This window comes from Enoplosus armatus, chromosome 4 (genome assembly GCF_043641665.1).
Source record: "Enoplosus armatus isolate fEnoArm2 chromosome 4, fEnoArm2.hap1, whole genome shotgun sequence".
Lineage (NCBI taxonomy): Eukaryota > Metazoa > Chordata > Actinopteri > Centrarchiformes > Enoplosidae > Enoplosus > Enoplosus armatus.
In genome coordinates this window covers 19099877-19123777 of record NC_092183.1, presented here as the reverse complement: position 1 = coordinate 19123777, position 23901 = coordinate 19099877, and the positions used below count along the sequence as shown (strand labels likewise).

The 23901-nt window shown below is 41.0% G+C and overlaps 2 protein-coding genes across 3 annotated transcripts; both read right to left on the bottom strand.

Moving 5' to 3' along the window:
- Positions 1-1482: 1482 nt before the first annotated feature.
- ppp2r2aa (protein phosphatase 2, regulatory subunit B, alpha a) lies at positions 1483-6885 on the bottom strand. Its single transcript, XM_070905029.1, has 6 exons — positions 6847-6885; positions 5883-6060; positions 4973-5137; positions 4270-4439; positions 3987-4078; positions 1483-3596 (listed from the first exon to the last, which is right to left on the bottom strand). Exons 2-6 carry the CDS (start codon positions 6046-6048, stop codon positions 3317-3319), a joined length of 873 nt encoding a protein of 290 aa, XP_070761130.1. The 5' UTR covers positions 6049-6060; positions 6847-6885; the 3' UTR covers positions 1483-3316.
- A 6809-nt stretch (positions 6886-13694) lies between these two features.
- On the bottom strand, positions 13695-19642 carry vps33a (VPS33A core subunit of CORVET and HOPS complexes). 2 transcript variants are annotated; one of them, XM_070904462.1, is made up of 13 exons: positions 19541-19642; positions 19090-19155; positions 18790-18917; positions 18481-18667; positions 18210-18326; positions 17906-18080; positions 17563-17756; positions 16640-16766; positions 16296-16363; positions 15881-16018; positions 15564-15701; positions 15293-15461; positions 13695-14641 (listed from the first exon to the last, which is right to left on the bottom strand). In XM_070904462.1, the coding sequence occupies exons 1-13, from the start codon at positions 19640-19642 to the stop codon at positions 14448-14450; spliced, it is 1803 nt and encodes a 600-aa protein (XP_070760563.1). In that variant the 3' UTR covers positions 13695-14447. The 2 variants fall into 2 exon arrangements, with proteins under 2 accessions (XP_070760563.1, XP_070760564.1); XM_070904463.1 differs by lacking the exons at positions 16640-16766; positions 17563-17756.
- Between the last annotated feature and the right edge of the window lie 4259 nt (positions 19643-23901).

Below are 23901 nucleotides of genomic sequence, written 5' to 3'. Positions count from 1 at the left end.
AAATAAGGCAGTTTTTACTAAAGTCCTGAAAAGCTGCTTTTTTGTTTTTTGAAGGTACAAGGTTTTGATCACAGAGCAGCGGTAAATTCCCCTGAGCAGTCTCCTGTCTGGCACGCCAGAGAGTTCAAGAAACATACTTGATTATCTTATTTCTTCTCAATGCTATAAGAAAGGCATTAGGGTTCTTCTAAATGTCTTTGTGGTTTATAGCCTTGAACAATAGCTATGAAGACAATGTGAGGGGAAAGTGAAAAAGATTATTGGTTGGTTGTTATTATTTTACTATTGTCCAGTGACTGTTTTTCAATAATGCTCCGACACTCGTACAGTCTGTGATGACCATCTCTGTCGCGTTTGCAAAGATGAGATGTTTAAAAACCAATGTTACCTCACAAGATATTTTCAAAAAGAAAAACATGCCAATTCTGAGTTTAATACTATTTTTTATACAGATTTTTGCATTTTCAAACATTTCTCACATCTTCCAGGTTGTTAGAACAACAGTAACTAAACAGTGAGTTAGTGAGTGAATAAATGCTTGCTTTGGATGAATGATGGGACAAGGCTGATCACTGATCACATATTCTGAATGGACAACTCTCCCTGTTGATTGGTGGCTAATTGATTGGATCATTCTCATTCTTGACCGTGGAATGGGACAAAGGTGCCACATTATACAGGTTTATACATATATCACATGAGGCAAATTACTTGAATGACCCTCATACAATCTTGCATTAGACAATAAAGAAAAGTTGCTTTTCAAAAAGGTTGCAAAATAAGCGTCTCATTATTAGAGGACATTACCCAGAGCCCTGAGAGAGTGACACTCAACAGTAGCTTAACGCCACCGTATGGAGATAGATGGTTATTTTGGTGGCATCCCAGTGATTGGAAATCAGTTCTCTAAAAAAGGTAGGAGTGACACATTAACTTACATAAATATGATCCAATGGACCAAATAAGCTTCATGCCCTGATTTAATGGCTTAATCTGTCATCAAAAAGTAATTTCAGTGAAGTGGAAAACTGTGCTATAATCCACCTGTTTGCTCCAGAAGAGAATTGGCAGCATGTGGCTGAAGCAAAGTGTAGCAGAGAAACAGAAGAGATAATCTTTTGAAGTATTTTCCCGTGTTCAATAGTCATTAATGACCGCTTCCATACAACAATCATCTGCAAACCAAGTGTTTCAAAAATTCTGCTTTTTAAATAAACAAGTCTGTATTCTCCTGCATCACAGGAGAGAGAAGACATTTCATACATTAATTCAAAAATCAGTAACTCTGCCTAGTCAATTGACTTGACTAGCTTTAGAGAGACCTCGATTAACAGTTTTAACATTACATGTTGATTAAAATGCCTTTCCCATTTAGACCCACAAGGCCCTATTCTTTCACAGCGAGCAAAAAGGATTCATAAACAAAACCATGGCACAAAAACAGGACGTTAGGATCCAAATTAACTCAGAATCTGCCGCATCTGAATAAAGTTCTATATAAATAGCAGTTACAGTCAGCCAAATGGAAAAAAATAAACTGTTATAGTGCTTATGACTACAGAGGTACTGACACCTGAAAATACTTTTCTTTGGACATCCCACACGAGAAACGACACACTTCCCTGATGTCACAAAAAGTCTTTTAAAGAAATACCTGCCAGAATAAACAAAATATCCCAAAGTCATGACAAAAATGTGACCCGACCAGGAGACCTTGCATCTACAATCAGTCCGAGACAGACAGCTACAGAAACTACAGTGATCAGACTGTAATCCTATTGCCTTAATTTATACAAAAATAAATCAGCTATAGTGATTATTCTTCTTTTATCAGGTACAGTACAAAACATCATAAAAAAAACCTCTACAAACAGAAACTAGATCCAGAGGGTAAAGCGGTCGATCAATCTGCAACAACACAACAGGCTTTGTGGGGAAGCTGGCAGCAGCACTCAGTTTTGGTGCCACAGGACACAACAGAATAAGGCTACATCATGCCATTTTGCCCTTCCACATATATATATAAGCTTTTGTCCTGAGCTTTATATGGTGGTCCACACATGTTCAGTCTGACCAGGGGCAATAACCTTAGTGTGTGTAGGACTGGTTACTTTGGCATGATTAGCCCCCATTCAACTCCCAAAACCACAATACCTGACAAATGTGTGCGCACGCCATTCTTGTGTCCATGTTAAAGGACGACTCTGGTGTTCTTTTTTTTTTTTATGTTTTTGCCCATTAACTAGAAATTCCATATACATTACTGCAGACCATTTTCCTAAATGTAGCCATTTCAGTACACAATGAAAATCAACTTACAGGCTTGAAACTTGCTTGAGATAAGTAATCCATCTCAGTGAACAGAAGTGAATCAGGTTGGTACGCTATGCTTGAACACACAAGTTTTCCTGCTTGCAATTGCATTACCACCGAGCTTTGACTTAATTCAAGAGACAACAAAAATGGAATACATGTCAAATCAGTTTCACGTAAGTTGACTTTCTTATTGTAGAGAAATTATTGTAAACCAGTGGCTGCCTTGAAGTTAGAAATTTGATCTAATAAACATCGGTAAACTGTGGACAAAGGTTAGCAGTAATATAAATTATGCACGATTTGTAGAGAGTGAGCTAAAACATGATAAAACACTACAATGGTCCTTTAACACAGCAAACCGTATTGTACATTAGGAAAGAAGTGGTGAGTGAACTTGGCAACTTGACAAATACTTGGGGCAAATATGGAGTGTTGAGAGCTTGTATTAGCAGTGTTTCAGGCCAGTACGAAAAGGAACTTGGTGACAGAAAGATGTATAAACAGTAGAAAGAATTTCCTATTCAAACTAATAAAACATGGAAGCTACAAAAACTTAACAATTGGTAGCTATGACATACAAATGAATCATGTCACGATGGCACAAAAAAATAAGGAAACAAACGAGCCAAATATGTGTATCCAACACATTTTCCCTTTGGTTTGGGATGTAGTGGAGCTGCAAACGATAGCTTTGTGAATGGAGTGCTCCTGATGGAGAAAAGCCATGAAACTAAACCCCAAATTCTGGACTCAGATCTGCATGTTTATACTTGTGAAACACATGGAAAATGCGCTTGTGATGGCCTGCATGGATGTACTGTATTAATGCCACGGTTTGTTGTTGACAGATTTAAATCTTGTCACACTCAAAACTAAAATCATAAAGGGCAGATCATATCAAGCCTTGGGGATTTAGCCAAAGACGGACAGATATTGTTTGTATGTATAACAGAACAGTGGGGCTCAAGCGGAAACTGGGATCTGAGCGGATCAACAAATGCTAGTTCAGTTTTTCCTGGAATATGTACAGATTGTTGGTGGTGGCTACAGCAATGATGTTGTCCAGAGGATGCCAGGCAGTGTGAAGGATCTTCTTGTTAAAGTCCAGACTGTCAACACTGATCTCATCCTTTTTGCGCTTCCCACCTGTGCTTACTTTGCGAGGTTTCAGGACCGACCGTGGCTTGCTGTTCTCCCGTGACGCTTCTAGGGTTACGTCCTGCCGATAGCCTCTGTCAAACATCCTGAAGAAGTTGTTGTAGGAGCCGGTCATCACAACGCTGCAGACAGACAAGGTTTAACCACATTATAATAATGAAGGATAACAAATCAAAAAGCCTCAAGTGAATTGTTCTCTGTCATAAACCACTACCAGGAGCATGTACAGGATACCCCTCTGCCACCTAAACCAACTCATGTGCAGCCTTATGCCCCGCACTGAGCAGATAACCACAGTAATTGATAAGGCCAGTGTTGCTCACGTCAAAAAAGGGTCAGCCCAAAACATTTGCATGCATCAAGCGTATTGAATGCAGGGAATTCCAAAGGCATGATAAAGAAACTAAAGATGACTTTCTCAAATGCAAATTTAGTCTGACAATGGTGAAATCTAGCAGAGTAACAACAGTTCTCCAGAAGGCTAATGCAGTGCATATAATATAGACACTCACCTGTCATTCCCATTCCAGCAGCACTCAAACTTGTCGAAGATACAGTCATTCTCGTAGAGTGAACACAACTTACTCCTGAGATATTCATGCACCTGTTAAAACAAAGTGATGGAGAGGTGTTGTAGTTGTAATCAACAGCTGAGTAAGAGTGAAAATAATGTAGCAAGACATATTTAGATTATCTGTCTGTGAAACATCTCCCTCTTGTGGAGAGACAGTACAATTTGCAGAAAAACAACTGATGTAACGTTACTTTTGTCTTGGCATGGGGACGGTTACAGACCTGATATGTCTCTACTGGCCGGGACTCCATGTTGAGATCCCAGATTTTGACAGACAGGTAGTCGCGGGTCATCATGTAGCGTCCACTGTGGCTGAACTTCACATCAGAGATGGATGAGATGATTTCAGAAAAGAACGAACGATTGTTTGGATCCTCTGGCTCTTCAAACACTTAAAAGAAAAAGATATATATCATTAGTATGAAATGACAGGCTACACTTGTTACACAGCTGTGCACAGTTTAATCCAGCAACATATACAACTCAGTTGTGTGGTCACTGCAGGGATGCACTCATGTTCTGTCTGTGCTCTCAACTTTATTCACATTTTTAAACTAACCCTTCTTTTAAATTCTGTGCACACATTGAATAGACATATTTAGCTTCTCCTGCTGCAACTCGTATAGTAAAACTCTACAAGTTATACCTTCTGGGCAATTGTCTACACCAATTAAGACTTCTCCCCAGGAAAGCAGCAGATGCTTTAGATCAGCTGTTGGAAAAGCTACCTCCAAAAATGTCCGGGATTTGAACGCCATTCTCGTCAACATGCATGATGGTTGATAAAGACACTATTGCCACTGCCCTTTACAGACAGACTGGCCTCACAACTCGAGCTGATCGATCAGGGATCTCTTGATATGCATTGCATATTTCAGTTCAACAGCTCCCCTACAGCACACAGTATAAATTAAATCGACTTACGTTTGGAGTGCTTGTCGCACAGCGCTGATGCCCTCATGTCACACAGGCGGATGGTGCCCTTGCTGCTGCTGTAGACAAAAGTGTTGCATTGGTTGGGGTGGAACTCCGCTGCTGTGATCACCTCTGTCAACTCCTCCATATTGGCTGGCTTAATGTCAACAATATCTGAAGAAGTGAAGTTAGGGCCAAACAGACATTTTTTTTAATCTAACTAGTACAAACATAGCTTGTCATTGCCATTTCCTCAGTGGCAGTCTGTTTTGCATGGCTCAGGTCAACAAACAAGACTTTGTACACATTTTACTTTTTAAAACTATGTTTGCACTACTATGTGTAGAAAAGTCCTTACTTACACAAAAGCATATATAATCGAGGATTGAGCAACCTACTGACTTAACATGGATCAGAAAAAGGTGTCGTAATATGCAGTGCGTTTCAGGGACTGAGTGACGCAGAGTCTGACTGTGTCCAATGTGACTGATGTGTGGTGGGCAGGTGAACAGGATGCATGCGGGGGATCATAATCTAACAGTGAGTCAGAGCTACCTCGAAGGAAAGAACTAAACTAGCCTGCACATACCAGTCATTATTTCACATTATACATATACAGAAAAAAGTGAACTCCCGCAAACTTATATTCTCTTAAAATGGACTGCAAATTTGACTTTTTTCTCAATCGAACTGGACACCAACATCGAATAAATATTTCCAAAGAACAGTTACTGCTTAGAAACTAAAATGTCCAATTATAAAAACACATGGGAGACATTTGTATGAGCCTGAAAGGTTGCATTTCCCAGCACAGTTAGTAGTTTTGCTGTGCCACACCTTTCTCCCACAGGAGAGATAATTAAAGTCTATGGGAATAACTACGATCTACAGAAGATGGTGGCTGAACAACAAAGGATACTAAAGCTGCGATCAGTGATCTCCAGATTCCACAGGTTAATGCGCAGGTCATCTGCAGACAGGTACGTCTCACAATCACTGTTGACTGAGATGGAGTTGATATGGTAAGTGTGAGCATTGGCAAACACTCGTCTAGGGCTGGCTTCCACCATCAAGTCCATGGGCATGAATACTGGTACCTGAGGAGAAGAGCAGGGTTAGAGTCACTCCATTTTCAGGGAAAATACAGTAGATTGTGGTGTCATCAAAGTGTCCTTTATTTTATAAATCACATTATGATTTGAAAAGGAAAAAAAAAAAACGTTTTTCTACCAGGCACAAAAAAGGTCCCAAACTGCTGAAGAAGCAGACAGATGTAGTATCACAGCATGTACTGGTTATCGAATAAGTCTGACAATATTCTATATTTTTGGGATTTTGCTGGTAGTGTGGGGGGAAAAGGTCTCACTAACAGACTGACGCAAACAGTAACTGTTAACGGTCTAGACTCAGCGTAACAGGCTAGTCTGTTAAACTGAGTCTATGTTTGGAAACTATTCAATAACTATAGCTCAGTGTTTCCAAAACTGGAGGATGCACATGATCAGTTGATGAATAGACCTATTTCAGAGCAGACAGTTTGACTCGTCAAACACAGGTGTAGCTAATAACATGAATTGCTGCTTTGCAGTAATTGCATGAATGGATTGTTAATGTTATTAGTTACATCCGTGCTTTTGCTGTTAAGACATGTCAGTATGTACACACCCATAGTATTGGGCTTTCAAGTAACTTGCAATCAAGCTAAACATATTTCAGTTTTAATTAATTATCTTGATTTATTCATTTAAGGAATGGATGCAAAATAAGTACAGAACCTCAACAGTAGCTTACAATTACAAATCAGGCATGTCAAAACATGGTTAATAACGACAATGAATAATACATACATGTTCAACCTTATTGGGACAGCATTTTATACACACCCGCAGTGTTGTGACTGTATTGGGATCTCTGTATCGCCCGTCTTCTTCCTTCAAATTGTAGCCCTCTGGTCTCTTGTCACGCTCACTAATTTTCCACAGCTTTATGGTTTTGTCTGACAATGAGCAGAGAGCAGAGATCATGAAAAACTCATTCAGTAACCTAAGAAACTGTAAATTTAGATCACTTGCTGCCAAATTGCGTCTCCAGAGGCCCGATGGAAAGTTTCATTTTAAAATAGCTGAATATCACCAACTCGTACTTTCTACAGTGAATCAATTTAATGAGAATACAGCGGTTTACAAACCATTTGTAGACAAAAGGAACTGTGCTGCGTTCTTCTGAGGCAACCATCGAATCTTGTTGATCTTCTCCTCAATCTCAAGGCTTTTCAGGTAGTCAAACTCAGGCTCATGGCTCTGGAAGGTGCTGTAAACATTGTACTCTCCTCGACACTGCGGCTGACTCTTACTCTAAACAATGACAGACCAAAGAACAGAGTTATGTTCAAGTATTATTAAGATAGAAATAGGCCTATGCTGAGAGCAAGAGTCAGCGTTTCAGCTCATGCATGATCAGAAGCCACAGAGTATTTTGTTTGTTTGTTTATTTCAAGTGGTATTTTTGGCTTAAATTCTGAATTTAGTAAAATGTAAAACCAGCTTGACCAAGTTGTTCATTTATTAAATGTGAAAAACAATGATTGCACTGTTTGTACATATTTAGTTTGGTCAGAGGATTCACCAAAACTTACCTCTGGCTCTTGCTGAAAGATGACAACCCGACCCCCCTTGTCCCCAGTGGCTAGCAGCTCCCCAGAGTGGTTGAATTCAACAGTAGATATGATGTCAGCTGTCAATAAAAGGTAGTGTAGTTAGCATATGATCCCATTTCTTTTAACTTAGCACCCCTTTTTATAGTGTAATTTGCTACTGTAGTTTGGAGTTTGTTGTGTAAATCTGAAGTGTGTTCAATGTCATATATATAAATATTTTGCACTGGTTTGGCTTTTCTGGTTTAGTGATTCATTTCCTCCCAATGACGCACAAAATTCTTCTGGCAGCATTTAAGATATTGTACGCTTGCCCCTGTTTTGTCCACCTGTGAGGGGTGAAAACCATGTCAACCATGGTGAAAACACAACAGAGCAGTGATGTACATGTATATATACACACACATCAGTGTGCTAGTGCAATGGAACTAAAAGTCTACTAAACACTCTTAGGAGGGGGGGGGGCATGTGCTGCCATGTGCAGCTATTCAGCACTTTTCAAAGACAAGCATTCTCAACAAATCCTACAACACAACAATCAATCCCTGTTTACAGGCTGGCACTATTCTGAGCTAGTGCAATCCTTAATATAGACTATGGTGTTGTTGTTCTTCTTAACGCAGCACATAAAGTGCCTGATACGACCTGGCTCCATACAAACTCTCATATAAAGCAAAAGAGGGCGAAGTGAAGGACAGTATTTCTGCAGTAGTCAAATAAAACTCCTACACTATAGAAGTGCTACATTTTCAGCCTATGTACTGCTATGTGTTGACACAAGGAGAGGCTCACATTTATACTTGTTCTCAGGCAAAGCTTACTGTAAACAACTGTGTAGTCCTTAACACGCAAATAAGTCCATCGTGTACTGTAAACATACGTGCTTTGGGAGTGAATTTACTTATTGGACAATGAGAAAGGGGGCTGTTACAATCCACCACTGTTCTTTCTGTTCCTATGGAGGTAAAAACTTGATATATAAAAATCCCCTACCCCAGGGATTCGCATTAATTATCTTCATGTACTGTGTTAAAATTGCCTGTAGTACTGCAAGGGTCAGTTAACCCAAATCACAAAAAAACATTTTCTCACTCATCCCTAGTGGTATCTAACCCTGCAGGCAGTTGAAAACTGCAAGAGCAAAGCACCTTCACAGAAACAATGTTCTGGTTTGTCAGGATAATCACAGACTTCATTGTCATCACTGGCTTTTGTTAGGAACCACTATTTATTAGAAAATAGGTCAATGAAATCTGTCCTGAATGTGTTTCTAAAAAGACACTTTGCTATCAAGGTTTTCATTTCATGACATTTTGTGATGCTTTGAGCACTACACATTCAATTTCCTTCACCTCCATTATATTGACTTTGCAGTAGAAGTTGCAAAATATACGGCCATCTGCATGGCTTGATACTGATAGAGCTAAGTGGAAAAGTTTTTCTTTTGACTTGGCTGATAAGACCCTTTGAAAGAGGGATCGTCATGCACTCTGTGAAACACATTTGATGTTGAACACAAGCAAAGTGATTGCTCGACCAAATAAACCCACTGCTTCAATAACTTCCTGCTTGTTTATGAAATACCCTTATCCTGCAAAGGTAAAACCTGCCACTATTCAATTATGATATGCATTTCACTCCCAAGCATGCAAATATTACATTACACACACTGGACAAATACACTCTGAGGAAGTGTAAAGGTAGTGCCTGCTGACATTTTGCAGCAATTATGCCAAAAAATAAATGAATGTGGTCAGCCGTCTGTAACAGTCCTACTGTACAATGGGCAAGAGTGTGCCAAACCACTGACCTTTTGACTTCAGTGTAAACAGGTTAATGCTCTAAAATAGCAATCACTCATAGAACTTTTCATGATAGCTCAAACAGAAAGTGTAGCAGTAGCATTAGCGCTAACTTCAAAACAAGCATGCACAGGATGCCAATCAGACAGTGCAGGTTAGCAACTGTTCAGTGACCACCACATGGACTTACCTTCAGCGACATCATCATCTATTGCTCCTTTTACTTGGGAAAAGCACCACTGCACATCACCACCGGCGCCTGCACGAAACACAAACCCAAGTTCTGACACACGGCCATCAAAGACAACTTTACACGCGTTAGCCTGGTGCTACCTTAGCTAAAACCAGGAATATGAGAACAAGGCCGCAATAGACTTCATACTTATTACATATTTAAACTGGTGTAGCATATTCCCAGGCACGTGGAAATAGTTTAAACATGTTTTACTATGGAAAACGCTCACTTTCATACTGTCACTAACATACACTAGCATATTGGAAGTATCCTAGCTTGCTAGCTAGCCTGCGCCGGTTAATCACAACAGAGAGACAAACCCATCATGTGTGCTGAACAGGATAGTAACTGCTAAATAATAATTAAACCTCAGACACTCTGACAGTCTTTGCCTTCTAGTTTTACCTGCCATGGTGAGCGACTCAGACAGAGGGTGTCTCTGTAGCGGGCTCGGGCCCTGGACTGGAGCAGTGCTGACCCGGGTCGGCTGGGTGGTTCTGACCGAGGAGCAGTGGAGGAATAAACCTGGGAGAGCTGCTAGTATCTCCGAAGACCGTGCAAGTCCTCGGCCCAGTTGATATAGACAGCACGAAATAGTTTTCGACCAAAGAAAGTAAACCACAATCCTTAATGCTGAATTTTAGACTTTGCACTCTACTTTGAGATTTCCCTCGCCTCTGCCTCTCCCACCATTACACTTTCAAAATGGCGCAACGCGGGCGGCGTTCAGCAGGCATCGAGCAGAGAGCGGTGAGGGTGCATCATGCAATTTTAATCTGGCTGACTCCGCTCCTGAGTCGTCAACGATGAGGGTCTTTTTCCTGTCCCCGGAGACCACATCGTTAATTGATTTATAGCGTGTTTAATTTTCAATGAAAAGTCATAAGGACTTTTTAGGAAACCCTGTAATGGCCAAACCCCGCCCATGTGGATTGTTTCAGTGAATAACATCGAACTAACCTCGCTCGCTGGTTTTTGGCTTCACAGCAAAAGTGAACAGCATTTGATGTGACGTTTAATTTGGAAATTAAGATTTGCTTTTCATATTTTTTTATTTGAGATTTAATTCAAGTGGAAACTAAAGATAATTCAAATACCATTCATAGTAATGTCAATAACAATAATTATTGAGTTCATTTTAGGGGTGCTGCTCATTAAAACAAAAAAATTCGTCTTCGCGCCCATGAAACCCCCAAAAACCGGTGGCACCTGCAACTGCCACTGAGTTTCGACGGGATCTGCTGCAGTTTCTTGCAATTGCAGACATCAGTGATGGAGGATGCCACTCTGAAAAGATGTAAAAAAAGTGAGTGACAAACTGACTGCTCCCATGCAAGGCACCAGGGCCAGTTTACCTGTACCGGGGCTCCAGGGCAAGATGTGAGGTGGACCCCTATAGGACTTTGTCACAACAGATATTTTGACTAGTCATAGTAGTAAAAGCTCTGTTAAGTGTCACAGTAAGCCGTAACAGTGAGGCAGCGTGCACAATACGAGGACCCTAAAAACTGAAGAAGCTAAATGGAATTCAGCCATCATTCATTTTATTAATCACGCACGAGCTTTTTCACCCTTTTGAGACATGTCAAAATGTCTTCTGTGTAAATGAAAAAGGCCTATTGGCACATCCGTCCCCCGATCCCACTCTCTGTCTATGTGTGTATTATTTTAGTTTTTGGTAAAACAGCAAGGTCTCAAGTTTAACACTCAACTCAACAAATAGGTCGCTGGCACCTAGTTTAGCATGTCTGCAGGCACCCCAGTATTTAGGTAATTTGACTAAATAATAAAGGCCTTAAAACTACATTTTAACGATAATGGTTAAGGCTCAAATAATTTCTGTTTATATTTTGCTTTGGTCAAAATCCCACCAGGAGGGAGAGCTTTGTGTCACCAACTCATTCAGGAGAAATTGGAACTATAACAGAGAAACAGTCCCCGCTGACATGGCCACTGCTGATATCCCTTATTTACATAAACATTTATATCAACCTTTATATGTGCTTCCCAAGGAAAGACAGCTTTAAAGCTTTTATCAATCAAGAATACACAATACTGTTTTTTTGTATGCTACACAACCATACAAACATGTTTCATAACTTCATTGTGGTCATTTTTCTACTCAGCAGATATAGTTTCTAGATTGCACATTTAAACACTGTCAACAAACACATCTGATACAAATTGGCTTTTTTAAAATGTTCTATATGGCTGCAACACCCTGTTTAGATTATTAAAAAAAAAACTGAACAAAAGCCGTGAGCTCTAGAGCGTGAATCAAATAAGGAAACAAACATAATCATTCCAGCTGTTATTGTTGTGTGTGTAGACATTAATAATTCATAGGAACTGCATAGACCACAAATGCCAGGAAGGTCTGCCTGATCAACTTCAGTAATGAGCTCCAAGTCCAAGAACAGGCTCATTCTGCAACAGTCGGGTTCCTTTTACTTTCCCACCATAAAACAAGTGGTCCATCTGGCAAGGAGCAAAGCACCAAACAGCACCGTGTAGCTGAAGAGAACAAACTTGAGGATTTCCCTGAATGTCCGGAGGAAGCGGATGAACAAGGGATCCACGTCCTGAGGCTCCTGCTGTGTCTTCTGCCTGCGACCAGGTTGAGTCAGGTGTCCCATGTTCTCACCTTGTCCCATTCTGCAAACACACACGCTTGTCAAAGTTGTAAGTTCCAGTCTAGTTGTATAAGAGGTGCAAATTGATTTTCTTCCCAGCCTTGTAGAAGCTGAGGAGTCTGCATTGTCACAAGACCACTATTAATAATTTATCTGCAAATTGGACTAAATGGGTTCAGTATTGATCCGCTTTGTTTTGTGCATAGTCACAAAACAATATAGACTGACTAACATCTTCAGCGTTCACCTTTCATGACATCTTAAACTGTTTTCAGATATTTTTAGGGAGACATGCTGAAGTTGTGGGATATGCAGCTTTCTGGGTAACATTGAATACATTCATGTATGTTATCTTTGTAGTTATTCCTCAGGCTACAGAAGTTACAGCCAAGCTCATATATGAACCATGTTAGAGTCAGAATAAATGATGCTGGTATAAATATACAGTTTTGTTGTTATGCCTCACGGTTAAAAAGAAATGTTAGTACAATGTAGTCAGTTGTCAAATGAAAAGTGTGTTAATATCTTGTCCTGTAAAGGTTTAACAGACTTAAAGTAAACAAAAACACACACAATTAAACCACGCAGGGATGACAAGATGCTATTTGAATAATATAAAACTTAATCCAATCATACCTTAGTGTTGTTGGAGCAGGGCAGGAGCTGATTTGAAAGTGGGCTCCTGTGCTTCCAGCCCTGAAGTCCAAGTTGGTGTGTGCTGCCTGGAGCGTTTCAAGCCCTTGTGGCAGAGGAGGAGCCAAAAGCAATAACTGATCACACGGATCTGAATCCCCTGGGATTGATCTAATGGGAGTTTAAGTCGTCAGTGCACCTGCTCCTCAAACAAAGAAAATTTGGCCGATTTTTTGGCCATCAAGCAAAATTCACAGAACTAAGTATTTTCTAATTTATCTAGTCAAAGCAGTTTCCAAGTCTGCTAGCCAATCAACATGGAGGACATTAACATAGATTTACCTGAGCAGAGTTCACCAAAATATCTGAGTGCTGTCAGCAGGTCTCCCTATGTTCATAGTGTAAGGCATGGAGAAGGTATTGACTGAAACAGAGATCAAACACCCTCCTGCAGCTCAGTTATCCTCTACCGGAACATGGAGCAAATGGCCTCCTAATTCAATCAGTGTCCTGCGCTGTCAAATCATGGGCTGCCATGGGCTGAGCTCTCCAGACAGCACAGGGCCATTACCGGCTGATCGGGAGGCCTGTTACTCCGCTAATTGCTCCTTCAGCGAGCGGGACCACTGCTGACGGATACACTCCCGTCCCTGCCTTTCATCTGCTCTCTGATCACAATCGGCTTGCCTTTCCGAAAATGATACTACTAAACAATAGGCAAAATGGCCTCCCACATGATCAAGTAATTCAGCACTAATATCAGTTACAGTTATTAAGACTTTTTATTTACCTATTTTTATCCCAGCGAAGGCCACACAAAACTGCCTACAAAAGTGCATCTTTAATCATTTTATACATGACCTCATCACAAACATCCCAAGGATTTTAATCATACATACATATATATACAGTCGCTCCATAGTAGAGCAATGACCTCAGTGATGGAAAGGGATTGCGCGATAAACAGTAGCATTAAACCAGCTTTATATTATATTGTCTGGGTGCAAATCAAGGACTCGAAAAAAATTAAAGGTACCCTGTGGAGTTTATGACCACTGTAAGCGCTATGGAGCAATGTTTTTAGTAGTGGGTCAACCTTTTGTTTGTATCATGCACGTGCATGAGGCCGCAGGTGACGTGATACACGTTCCATTATTCCACTGATCCGCAGTCGGGTGTGGTACCGCACAGAGAAGCGTAGTAAAGTACGAGCAAAGGCAAGCAAGAAAACATGGATGATAACAATGTACGATTTAAAATATTCATGTTATTAAGTTATGAAGAAGGAAATGCATTCAACATGTTTGTCAGGCCTCAAGGATACACGCAACGCATTTTGGTCAGTAACACTAGTAAATATGACTTTGTTTACAAGAAGACTCCACTGGGCACCTTTAAAGAGCCTGTTGCTGTTTAACCAGCACAGACATCAATGAAACACCTGCAGTACATGGACATAAAAAAACAGCAGCTGAGGTTTTCTGATGGATGGGGGTGTTTGATGTAGCCAGGTGTACATGCAGGTGACTCAGGCGGTCTGGGATTCAGGCCGGTCCATGAGGGATTTGATCCAAGTTGTGCCGTTTATGAGTTTTGTGGTGGCTATAATATACTCCATCCCGCTGTCCTCCATTTGAGAGAGGAACCGAAGAGCGGCTATTTCTGCGTACGACACTCCGCCGAGGAAGAATACCAGCGTTGTCCGATTCTCCCCCTGCTGGCCTATACAACAATAAAAGGAGACGCATGTCACGCAAACAGAAAATAAAAGCTAAATTAACTAAAAAAAAGGAAATTGTGAGCATGACAAAGGACATGGTAAATCCCTAAAATATCTGCCACTTACACAAATACAACTGAACGTAAAAAGAGGGCCAAGTCCCTTCTGCTAAAACCCCATATTTTGAAATGTGAAAACACTAATTTAGCCGTCACCCTCCCCCTAGATTAGAGTTCTCTATTATCACCTTTTAAAATCCAATGTAAGGCAGGCATGTAGAAACAAGTCAACTGTATGATGCCCAAACTCACAGTTCTAATTAGCACATTTCAAATTGAGCGTATAATTAAATTCATTATTCACATCAGTGTAACACCTACTGCTGCCAATACGAAGAGGGAGGAAAACACTGGTCACTGACAAATCAAACACACTGTGTTGTCATCTAGCCTTCTCTTCAACACAGACAAACACTGGCAGTGCTTCTGTGGTGCTGTCAGCTCTGTGCCATCAATCTGCTGCTGTTCAGCACTTGACTTAACAGAAACAAAGCCTGTGTCTTATCTACACGTAGCAGGCAGGAGGTCGTTTACTTTTATTCTGTTTAGTGAGCCGCAGGGCAAACGGCAGACCTAGTTTGTACTAGTCCTCACGTTTCTTATGAAGCCCGGCAGGCAGCTGTTGTCTCTCCTCAAAGTGTGGGCCTGGAAGCATCTTCAGCACCTCTTCGATGCTACGCCACCCGGGCCTGGCCAAGACCTGGGTCAGTCGGATGCTTAGCGGAGCGTAACCACTGTACACGTAGGAGATGTCGTTTGGGTTCTGGGGGAATCAAAAAACACACAAGATCAAGGTCCTCCTCAAACCCTTCAAAGTGCATTGTTTTAATCCTCAAAGTCCGTCCTTAAATCATAAATCTCGTACCTGTTCATTGGCGTCCTCCATCCACAGTTTAAGGGTTTTTCTAATAGTTGGGTAGTTATTCCTTGAGCTTGTCTGTGGCTTCAAAAGACCCGTCTTCTCAAGGTTGTTTAATGTTAGTATGTGTTCATAACCATAGGTCTTCAAAAAAGACAAAAAGAAAACTTAGTCATTTTCAATTATTCATGTAATAATATACAATAGAGTCCACAGTATACAGCAAAATGACCACTATACCACTATTTGTTGATGCAGCGGGAATGTATGGACACAGAGAAGACACCAACTCCAAAAACGAATCTTTACGTCTTTGACTCTACCTGGAGAATCTCCCTCTTGTAGTAGTCAAACACCTTCTGCTTGAGGCCGTTGTTGCAGACTGACTGCATGCACACCAGACGCAGAATCTTGATCAGTGGATCCTTTTGGGCAATGCAGTCTTCTATATATGTGTTCACCTGGATAGTAAAATAACGTTCATTAGGACTATATTGGACCCACAGATAAATACATAACTCACTTTTGCAAAATAGTCCATTTGTATAGATTCTAAATCAGTACTGGGTGTAAAACGTGAATAACAAATGCAATAAGGCATCTCTGACTGTTTTAAGGATTTCAGTAAAGTTTAGCAAAAATGTATGAAACCATAGTATGTCTATGTGCATACACATGTGAGAATAGTTTCTATGACAGATTGGCCTTGGAAGAACAATAGGTTGGATGGATGAATACCTTGTCTGTGTCAACTCCAGTCATAAACTCCTGCTCCACTGTTAGATTATCAAAGAAGGCCTCAGATGCTGAAACAACAGACATTAGCTAGATTTTATTTATGTATAACAAACCTTAAAAATACAATGCTGTAAGAAAAGAGAAATACACGATTATGCAATCCTTAAAGCCAACAGAAATATAAGATATAAAAGGCAGGTTTTCTAATGCTACTCCAAACATCCACAAACAGTGCCTTGAGTTGGTGGACAATGGTTACTTTAAAAAGGTTTTCACAAACCACCACTGTCTACTTTCTAATTATGAGAAAAGCTTAAGGGGAAAAGAGGGGGTTATTTACGCACTGGTGATGTCCTTGATCAGTTCTGCTACAGAAGTGTGGTTAGCCAGGGAACTTCGTGCTGCCTGCATGTGAGGCAGCTGAGACACAAACTGCTTTATTTCTCCAACTGTTTTGGCATTATGGCGCTCCTGAAAGACAAAAAATATCCCTTTACTCGCTGAGCCGTTAATATGTCTGATACTGCGGCTCAGAAAAACAGCATTTAAATGATGGAATCCAATTTAATTACCACAAAAAGTCAATCATACAGCACATCAGTAAATTGAATTAGATGTAAACCCAGTAATGACATGGTAAATAATTAAAATGTACCAAAAACAAGGTTAGGAAGCTGTTGCTCCTTTATCTAATTATATTTGTAGAAAAAAACTGTTTCACCCATCTTCAGTTTTTTCTGGAAAATACAGCCCCCACACAACATCTCCACAGATTCCCTTCAGACTAAACAATGACAATACACACCCAACTAATTATGTTCCTGAAAACCTTTCCAATGGGAAGTGTCTTTCCCTACATTAGCGAAGAGCAGCCTGCTCATACTCACTGCTTTCCAGGGTTAGAACACTTCTGGTGGTGCATACGTTTGCTCATTAACAATCTCTGCTAATGTCGTTTGTATTGCAGTCAATGTACCCGAGTTCTGAGCTGATGAGAGAGTAGTAATATGTTTGGCCTTGTTAAGCATTCTGCTTGAACAATTAGTACTTTCTCTTATCTCTAGGTGATTGTCATCACTGCCCTAACCTCATGGATTTCTGTTATGACCTTTGAGGTAAAATGCCACAGAGATTACAATCAGATGATCTACTGGGATGTCTGGGTGTCTGAAAGTGATCTAATGTAGCTCCCTGGAAGTACCAGGCATTGAAACTACACTTTTAAAGCATTTTTTACACTACTATCATTTTAGAGTGCAAGACCAACCTCAAAGGCTGCTGAGATTATTTTGGCCTTCTTGCTGAGAGCTGCTCCAACAGCGTTGAAATTTTTGTCCCGTATTTCTGCATACAGTTCCTCTGCTGAGTTGAGCTGTAACTTCTTGGGCTCTGTGGGTAAGTCTTTACTCGCCTCACCTTGCTTCTTCTGCGCAAACTTCTCAGGTGGCAACTTGACATAACCTGAAAGTCAGAGGGAGTAAAAAAAAAAAACCCAAGGACATTCAAGAAACCTACCAATATATGCAGACTTAAGATAACTATAATGGTGCATTCACATCTGACTCACATTCACACATAATGACAAGGAGTGAAAAAGGGTTTATTCTGACCGTTATTGATTCCATAGATCTCGTCAATGAGACCCTCGTAGGTGAGCTGTGTGGCCAGAGGGGTGAGCAGGTCAACGTTACGGTCCAGGAGGAGCAGTGTATCGAACACGGGCAGGATCTGATTCTGACTGCCGGCAAACTCCCTCTTCATCCTCAGCATCATGTTGGCAACATGCTGAGAACGAGCAGAGAATTTCTTTTTTTCAAACATTCATTCACCTGGCGGCTGCTGAGCCTCTGTCCACGTCCAATTAGAAGTTTCAATACTTTAATACAAAATGATTTCACCTCCCACCAAACTCACCCGTGCACATTCTCCTTTCCCATATATCTGTGGAATGGTGCCATACAGTGCCTGTAAGGTCATGAGGCCTTTGGCTGTGTGGTAAAGGCTTGTTTGGTCATTTTCTAAGTAGCACTCCTGTAAGAGAATCAAGGGATGTTGGTTGAATTCTTGTTGATTTGAAATCTAATTGTCTCTTTATAACAACATATAGATGCTTCATTTGTAGAGCAGCAGAGTGGTTGATATACTGTATATATATATATATCTGGGATGTACAAGTTGAACACACCCTGAAGGCACTCTCATATTCCATGGAGAGCAGGTCACCATCATAGGGAATCAGGTCAAGGATATACTCGTCAATGTTGATGAAAGAGCCCAACACGCCCTCCTCCTTCAGCCGCTGTTCACACAGCATGCTCCGCCGAGGCACAAACAAAATGTGGAAGTCTCGTGACGAATGCATCTTGTCCTCACTTAAAAAAAAAAAAAAAAAGGTGCACAATCCAGGGCAAAAGTGTTAAATACTGTTACATCGAGAAAAGGCCTTTATCACTGTTTACACTGTGGTGCTTGACAATGAGACACATAAACAGACCTGAATACATTCTCAGCAATGATGTCCATGAGCTCCAGTCTGGGACGAACAAAGAAGATGATGTTTTTGACGTCAGCAGAGGGGAGCCTGCCACTCTTGAGGGTGAACATTTTTTCCACTTCATGTTCCTGAACAACACAGTAATAAACAGTCAACATGGGTTTGATATCTACAATTCACAAACGCCTAAGCTATGTTAGATATATGGTACATCACTGTGCTTGACGTCAGATAGCTCATCTGGACATTGTCTATTGCGTTACCTTACAATAAAAAAAACTGTACGCAGAAATCACTTACCTTCAGTAGAGAGTACTGAGCTATCAGTCCAAAAGGTCCCGTCAGATATTCATCCCAAACTATGGCCTAAAGAGAAAAGGCACATAAAGTTAGGTATGTCAGTAGCAAGACCTGAAAACGTATCAGTATGCGGAAATGTTTGATGTCAGTGTTGTCTATGATTTAGCTATTACTAGCTAACTTAATGATTCCAATAATAAGTTGCGATAACGTTAGCCACCTTACAGGACAGATACACATGCTCACATGCAGATATGCCAGCAGCTATAGTCAGAAGATGTAGTGTTGTAACTATCGCTCAACATAACCTGCAACATTATGTGTTTTGTACCATTGACAGCTCCATGATAACGTTGAGGCTGAAGAGACTAGCTTAACTGTCAGACTCATGGATATGGATAACTGTCGCTGTTTCCGCCATGTTTTACATATGTATGTGTGTGTTCATTACCTTGCTTCCCGCACACTTATCCAAAAACTCTCGAAGCTCTTTCCGTGCTGCTTCTCTCAAAATGTTTAAATTGACTCTACCGTACGATAGGTGGGCAGCCATCTTTCTTTATCAGCAACACAACACATCAGGTGACTACAGCGGCGAAAGTCAATCACGTGACCAAAGAAGATACAATATCAAGAGAGTTCACCGAAGCAGCCAAAAGGCTAAATCCTTCCAGCCTGTGAAATGTTCTGTCCGTTGGTCTGAACATCTTACAGCGATCTGAAATGATCATAAATACCGGTAACTAGCTAACAGGATAGCTTTCCATCTGTGGCTCGCATGAGCAGCTAATTCGTGCTACGCATGCGTACTCGGTGCTCGTTAAACAACTTCACGAAAGCCAGTTTTGACGAATATCTCCGTCTCACATGCATACGGCTATCAGTAGATTCAACATATCTTAAACGTTTATGCGTAGACCACGTGTATCAGAGTGAATACTTTCGAAATTTGACTATTGTTAATGTGGGACGCGAATACGGAAGTAGGAGGGTAATTGCTCTTGCTTCACCTGAAGTCTTTTCCTGTGTGTAGGTGTGGCAAACGCACAGTGTAACCACTAAAAACCGTGCCTCTAATGATGTAACTCAGAATTATGTTCACAGTGAGAGTGTTTTTTGCATATTTTGTACCGATTCCACTGCTATTACAAAGAAATAGAGATTGTAATAAAGCAAAAGCGGCGCATTTCATCCTTGCAATGCAGTGCAATGAATACTTAATCCCTTAGATGGCGCGATGGCGCCACAGTAAGAATCAAAGTCTAGGTTTGCTCTTATAATTGAGACACTGCTGTTAGAATTTCAGAGGTTTTTTGGAGATTGAATTCTTGCTGCAAAACAATATATTAACCCAACTCATGTGACTGGAGGGAAAGTTCCAGCAAATTCTATCATCATGTAGGAAACATGAAGGTATTCCAGTATATTTGTTTGCTGCCAAATCCTAGGATATTTCTGAGGGTTCATAGTTATGGAGGATAAAAAATAACCACTAAATAAAAAACAAAACGACTCTTAAGATAGAAATAGAATAGTAACCCAATTCTATTAAAAACCTTTGCATTCAAATGCCAATAAAACTTTGAACCACCTTATGATATCTTGTTGTGATGTGCATGTTAAATTAGCATAAAGCGCAGTTATAAATCCCCACAGTTAGTGCATAACCTTATAAAAAAAAAAATACAGTGATTTCTCAATAGAGCTGCGTGGATGATGAGTCAAATTCAGGCACCATGCGCTGTAGAGACAATCGGATCAGGTGATGACTGTCCACTTAAGCATCAGGGTTATCACTTCAGATCCAGGGGTTTCCTTCCCAGGGTACCAAGGGCTTTCCATCCTCCACGCAAGATAGAAGACGAGTTCCCACGCATTGTGGAGGTCCGCTCTGCTTCTAGCAACAGACTACTCCTCCAGGCAAAAATTAAAAACACGGGTTTTGGTGACAGGCACCCTGCGCAATGACTGACTCTGTGCTCGGATCCAAGCGCTGCACAGAAATTTAGTCCGCATCATTCCCTGACAGCAGCCCGAGAGAGAGGAGAGCGAGAAAGCAGGGCAGCATTCTCAGGTAGGCTTTATGATCTCCTTCGAAGGATTTTTTTAAACATTGCATCCACATCCTGAAATCACTGGGAGGTTGTTGCGTTTGGTCAGTGACTCAGTGAATTAGAATTTCTCATTTACAAGTTGAATGAATGCAGCATTTCATTCACAAGAGAGAGGGGCTGGAAATTATCTCTTATGAGGGAACACATTTCATTGCTCGCATTTGTTAATTTCATGGAACACATTTTCATTGTCTTTATGAGCCAGTTACTTACTGAGTCATTGGAATGAAAAAAAGGAACATTTGTGAATGTGTGCAGTGCAAGTCAGTGTGCATGGAGCTGCTGTTAATTATTATGTGAGGTACAAATTATGCAAAATGAACATTTGATTTATTCCTTTGTTTTAGGGAAAACGTCTTACTGAAAGCATTGCTCTGCAGCAGAATGCTCCTGTCAGTCATGCAGAGGTGTTGAGAGAGCTGATTACCTTCCTCTTTTGAATTGTTGCATTGATTTACTATAGCATGCTTTGGTGTTGTGATTATGTAGTCAGTTTATTCATGAATGGCTGATAAATATAACTCTTGGTGTAGCTGGATGGGCTTTGTTAAATCCTCCTTAAAGATGAGTTAAAACACGACTGGTGGCTGGCTGCACTCCTGCAACATGGGTGCTTCCTTGTTGCAGATCTGATATATAAGAAAACAGACCTGGTAAGTCATGTGGGAGATTGTGTGGTTGCGGTCCCTGGGCGTTGCTGCAGGATTTTTAGGAGCGTACCATGGGGCTTGATGTGCCTGCAGACTAGGAGGAAGAAAACACCAGTGATGCCTCTAAATGCCGATGTGGGCAACGCAGCTCTCAACTCCAGCTGTGCCACAGGACAGGTGATTCAGCCTACTTGTTGTGACGTTATCTCGTCCTGCACTCAGGGGTTATTACACTTTGTTGGGTCAGAGCGGTGTGTGTTGTAAACAGACTTATTGGACCAAAGCGGTTCATTGCTTCTGGTGTTGATATGGAAGGAGGACAGAAAAAAAGAAGCTGGGAATCCGCCACCATCTCCAACTCCTCCTACAGACCTGAAGCATGGGGATTAAATGGGGGGGAGGGGAGGAAAGACTGAATGAACAGTCTGAGAGATATCTGCAGCTGCCTCCTCTCACATGAGCAACCACAGTAGTGATTGGACGACACCCTTATGCTGGTACCTCTTTCTCTCTGTTCTGTCTCTCTGCCAGCCCACTGTTTTCTGTCCAGGGAAAGGCTGGAATTAGGCAATAGAGAAAAGGGGTGAATTGTTACTACATATCACATGAAACAAGAGACAACAAGAGATGGCGAGCAGTTGGAAACATGGGGGTTTAGGGAAAAGGTGAAAAAAAGATGGAGGAGCGAAGTAAGTGCTCTGCACACTAACTGCATTATTTAAAGCAGAAGGATACAAGGCGACTGTACCCATAATCCCATGTCTTCATCTTGTCTTCCTCTCTGCTGTCTTTTCTGCTATGACTGTTAAGAACCGTCCTAGCTGAAGATGCATCTCTCTTTCTGACAAATTGCAACTACGTTTATTGATATGAGAGATGATCCACTGCCACTATTATTGCAACAATGATCCATTCTGCATGGGCTTTGAAATTTGACACAGGTATAGTAAACACATAGACTGGTGGACTCACACACACAGCTTTTAATCAGTCAGATTTTCGTCTTCTGATCTTGCTGTTACCATGGCCACAGTTGGTAAAGGTGCATGACTCTATGTTCCTCTGTGCTCTTCACAATCCATATATGGAGCTTTGAACCCAAATCATATGTTAGACTCTAAATATCTGTTGGTTTCTGTGCCCTGCTTTTGAGCATATTTCTAAATTTGTTGCATGAGAGATATTATTCTGCTGTTCAGAAGGGAGTGGCTTCATCTTCAAATTCTCATCAGAACGGTGGATGAGAATCGATTCACCAGCCTCTCTGAAGCTGGTGATTAGATCTGCCTAAACACTGTGGCACATTGGAAAAGACAGACGTAATTAATGTGGCCTTTAAACAAAGTTCCCCCAAGAGAGCAAGGAGTTAAAAATCCAAAAACATAATGGGGCTGCTGTTCAATCTATAAACACCAGCCTATCTGTAAGCAACATTTCTGTCCACTACAATTCATAATCTCCAACATTTCTATTTAGCTGATTATAATCACCTACGTGCATATGTTGTAGCTGCAGTAATGCCCTTGCCCCAGCTCAGAGTGACGTCTAAATATACAAACTTTGCATTTCAAGTCACATAGCTGAGGTTCCCAACAGGGTTTTTTTGTCATAGGAGTTGGGCCAAAAGCTTATTTTTAGTGTCGCAGTGTTTCTTGACTAGAGCAGGCTCTAGTTTGCCAACAGACATCCGCTAAAAACACCCAGGGGCACTGTACCTGCTAGTTTGCTGGTGGGACAAGAGGGAGGGTCAGATATCCAGCAGCTGAGCCGTGCCAGATCTTCAAAGCAGAGCAACAAAACAAGACAGAATCATGGCCATCACACTGAGGGATTGATGGGAGATCTGACTTGTTTCTTTATATGATAAGAACCATGTAGTTTATCTCAAAAGACCACCAGCTGTAGGTCGCCTCTGGTTAGTAGGAAATAGATGCATAGAGTCTTTACAACAGACCTTTATTGTGCTGATTTAATGCCCCTGTCTGGTAGTACTTGTTTCCCCCGAGATAAGATGGGAGGAAATTGAAGGAGCATGACTGGCCAATGCA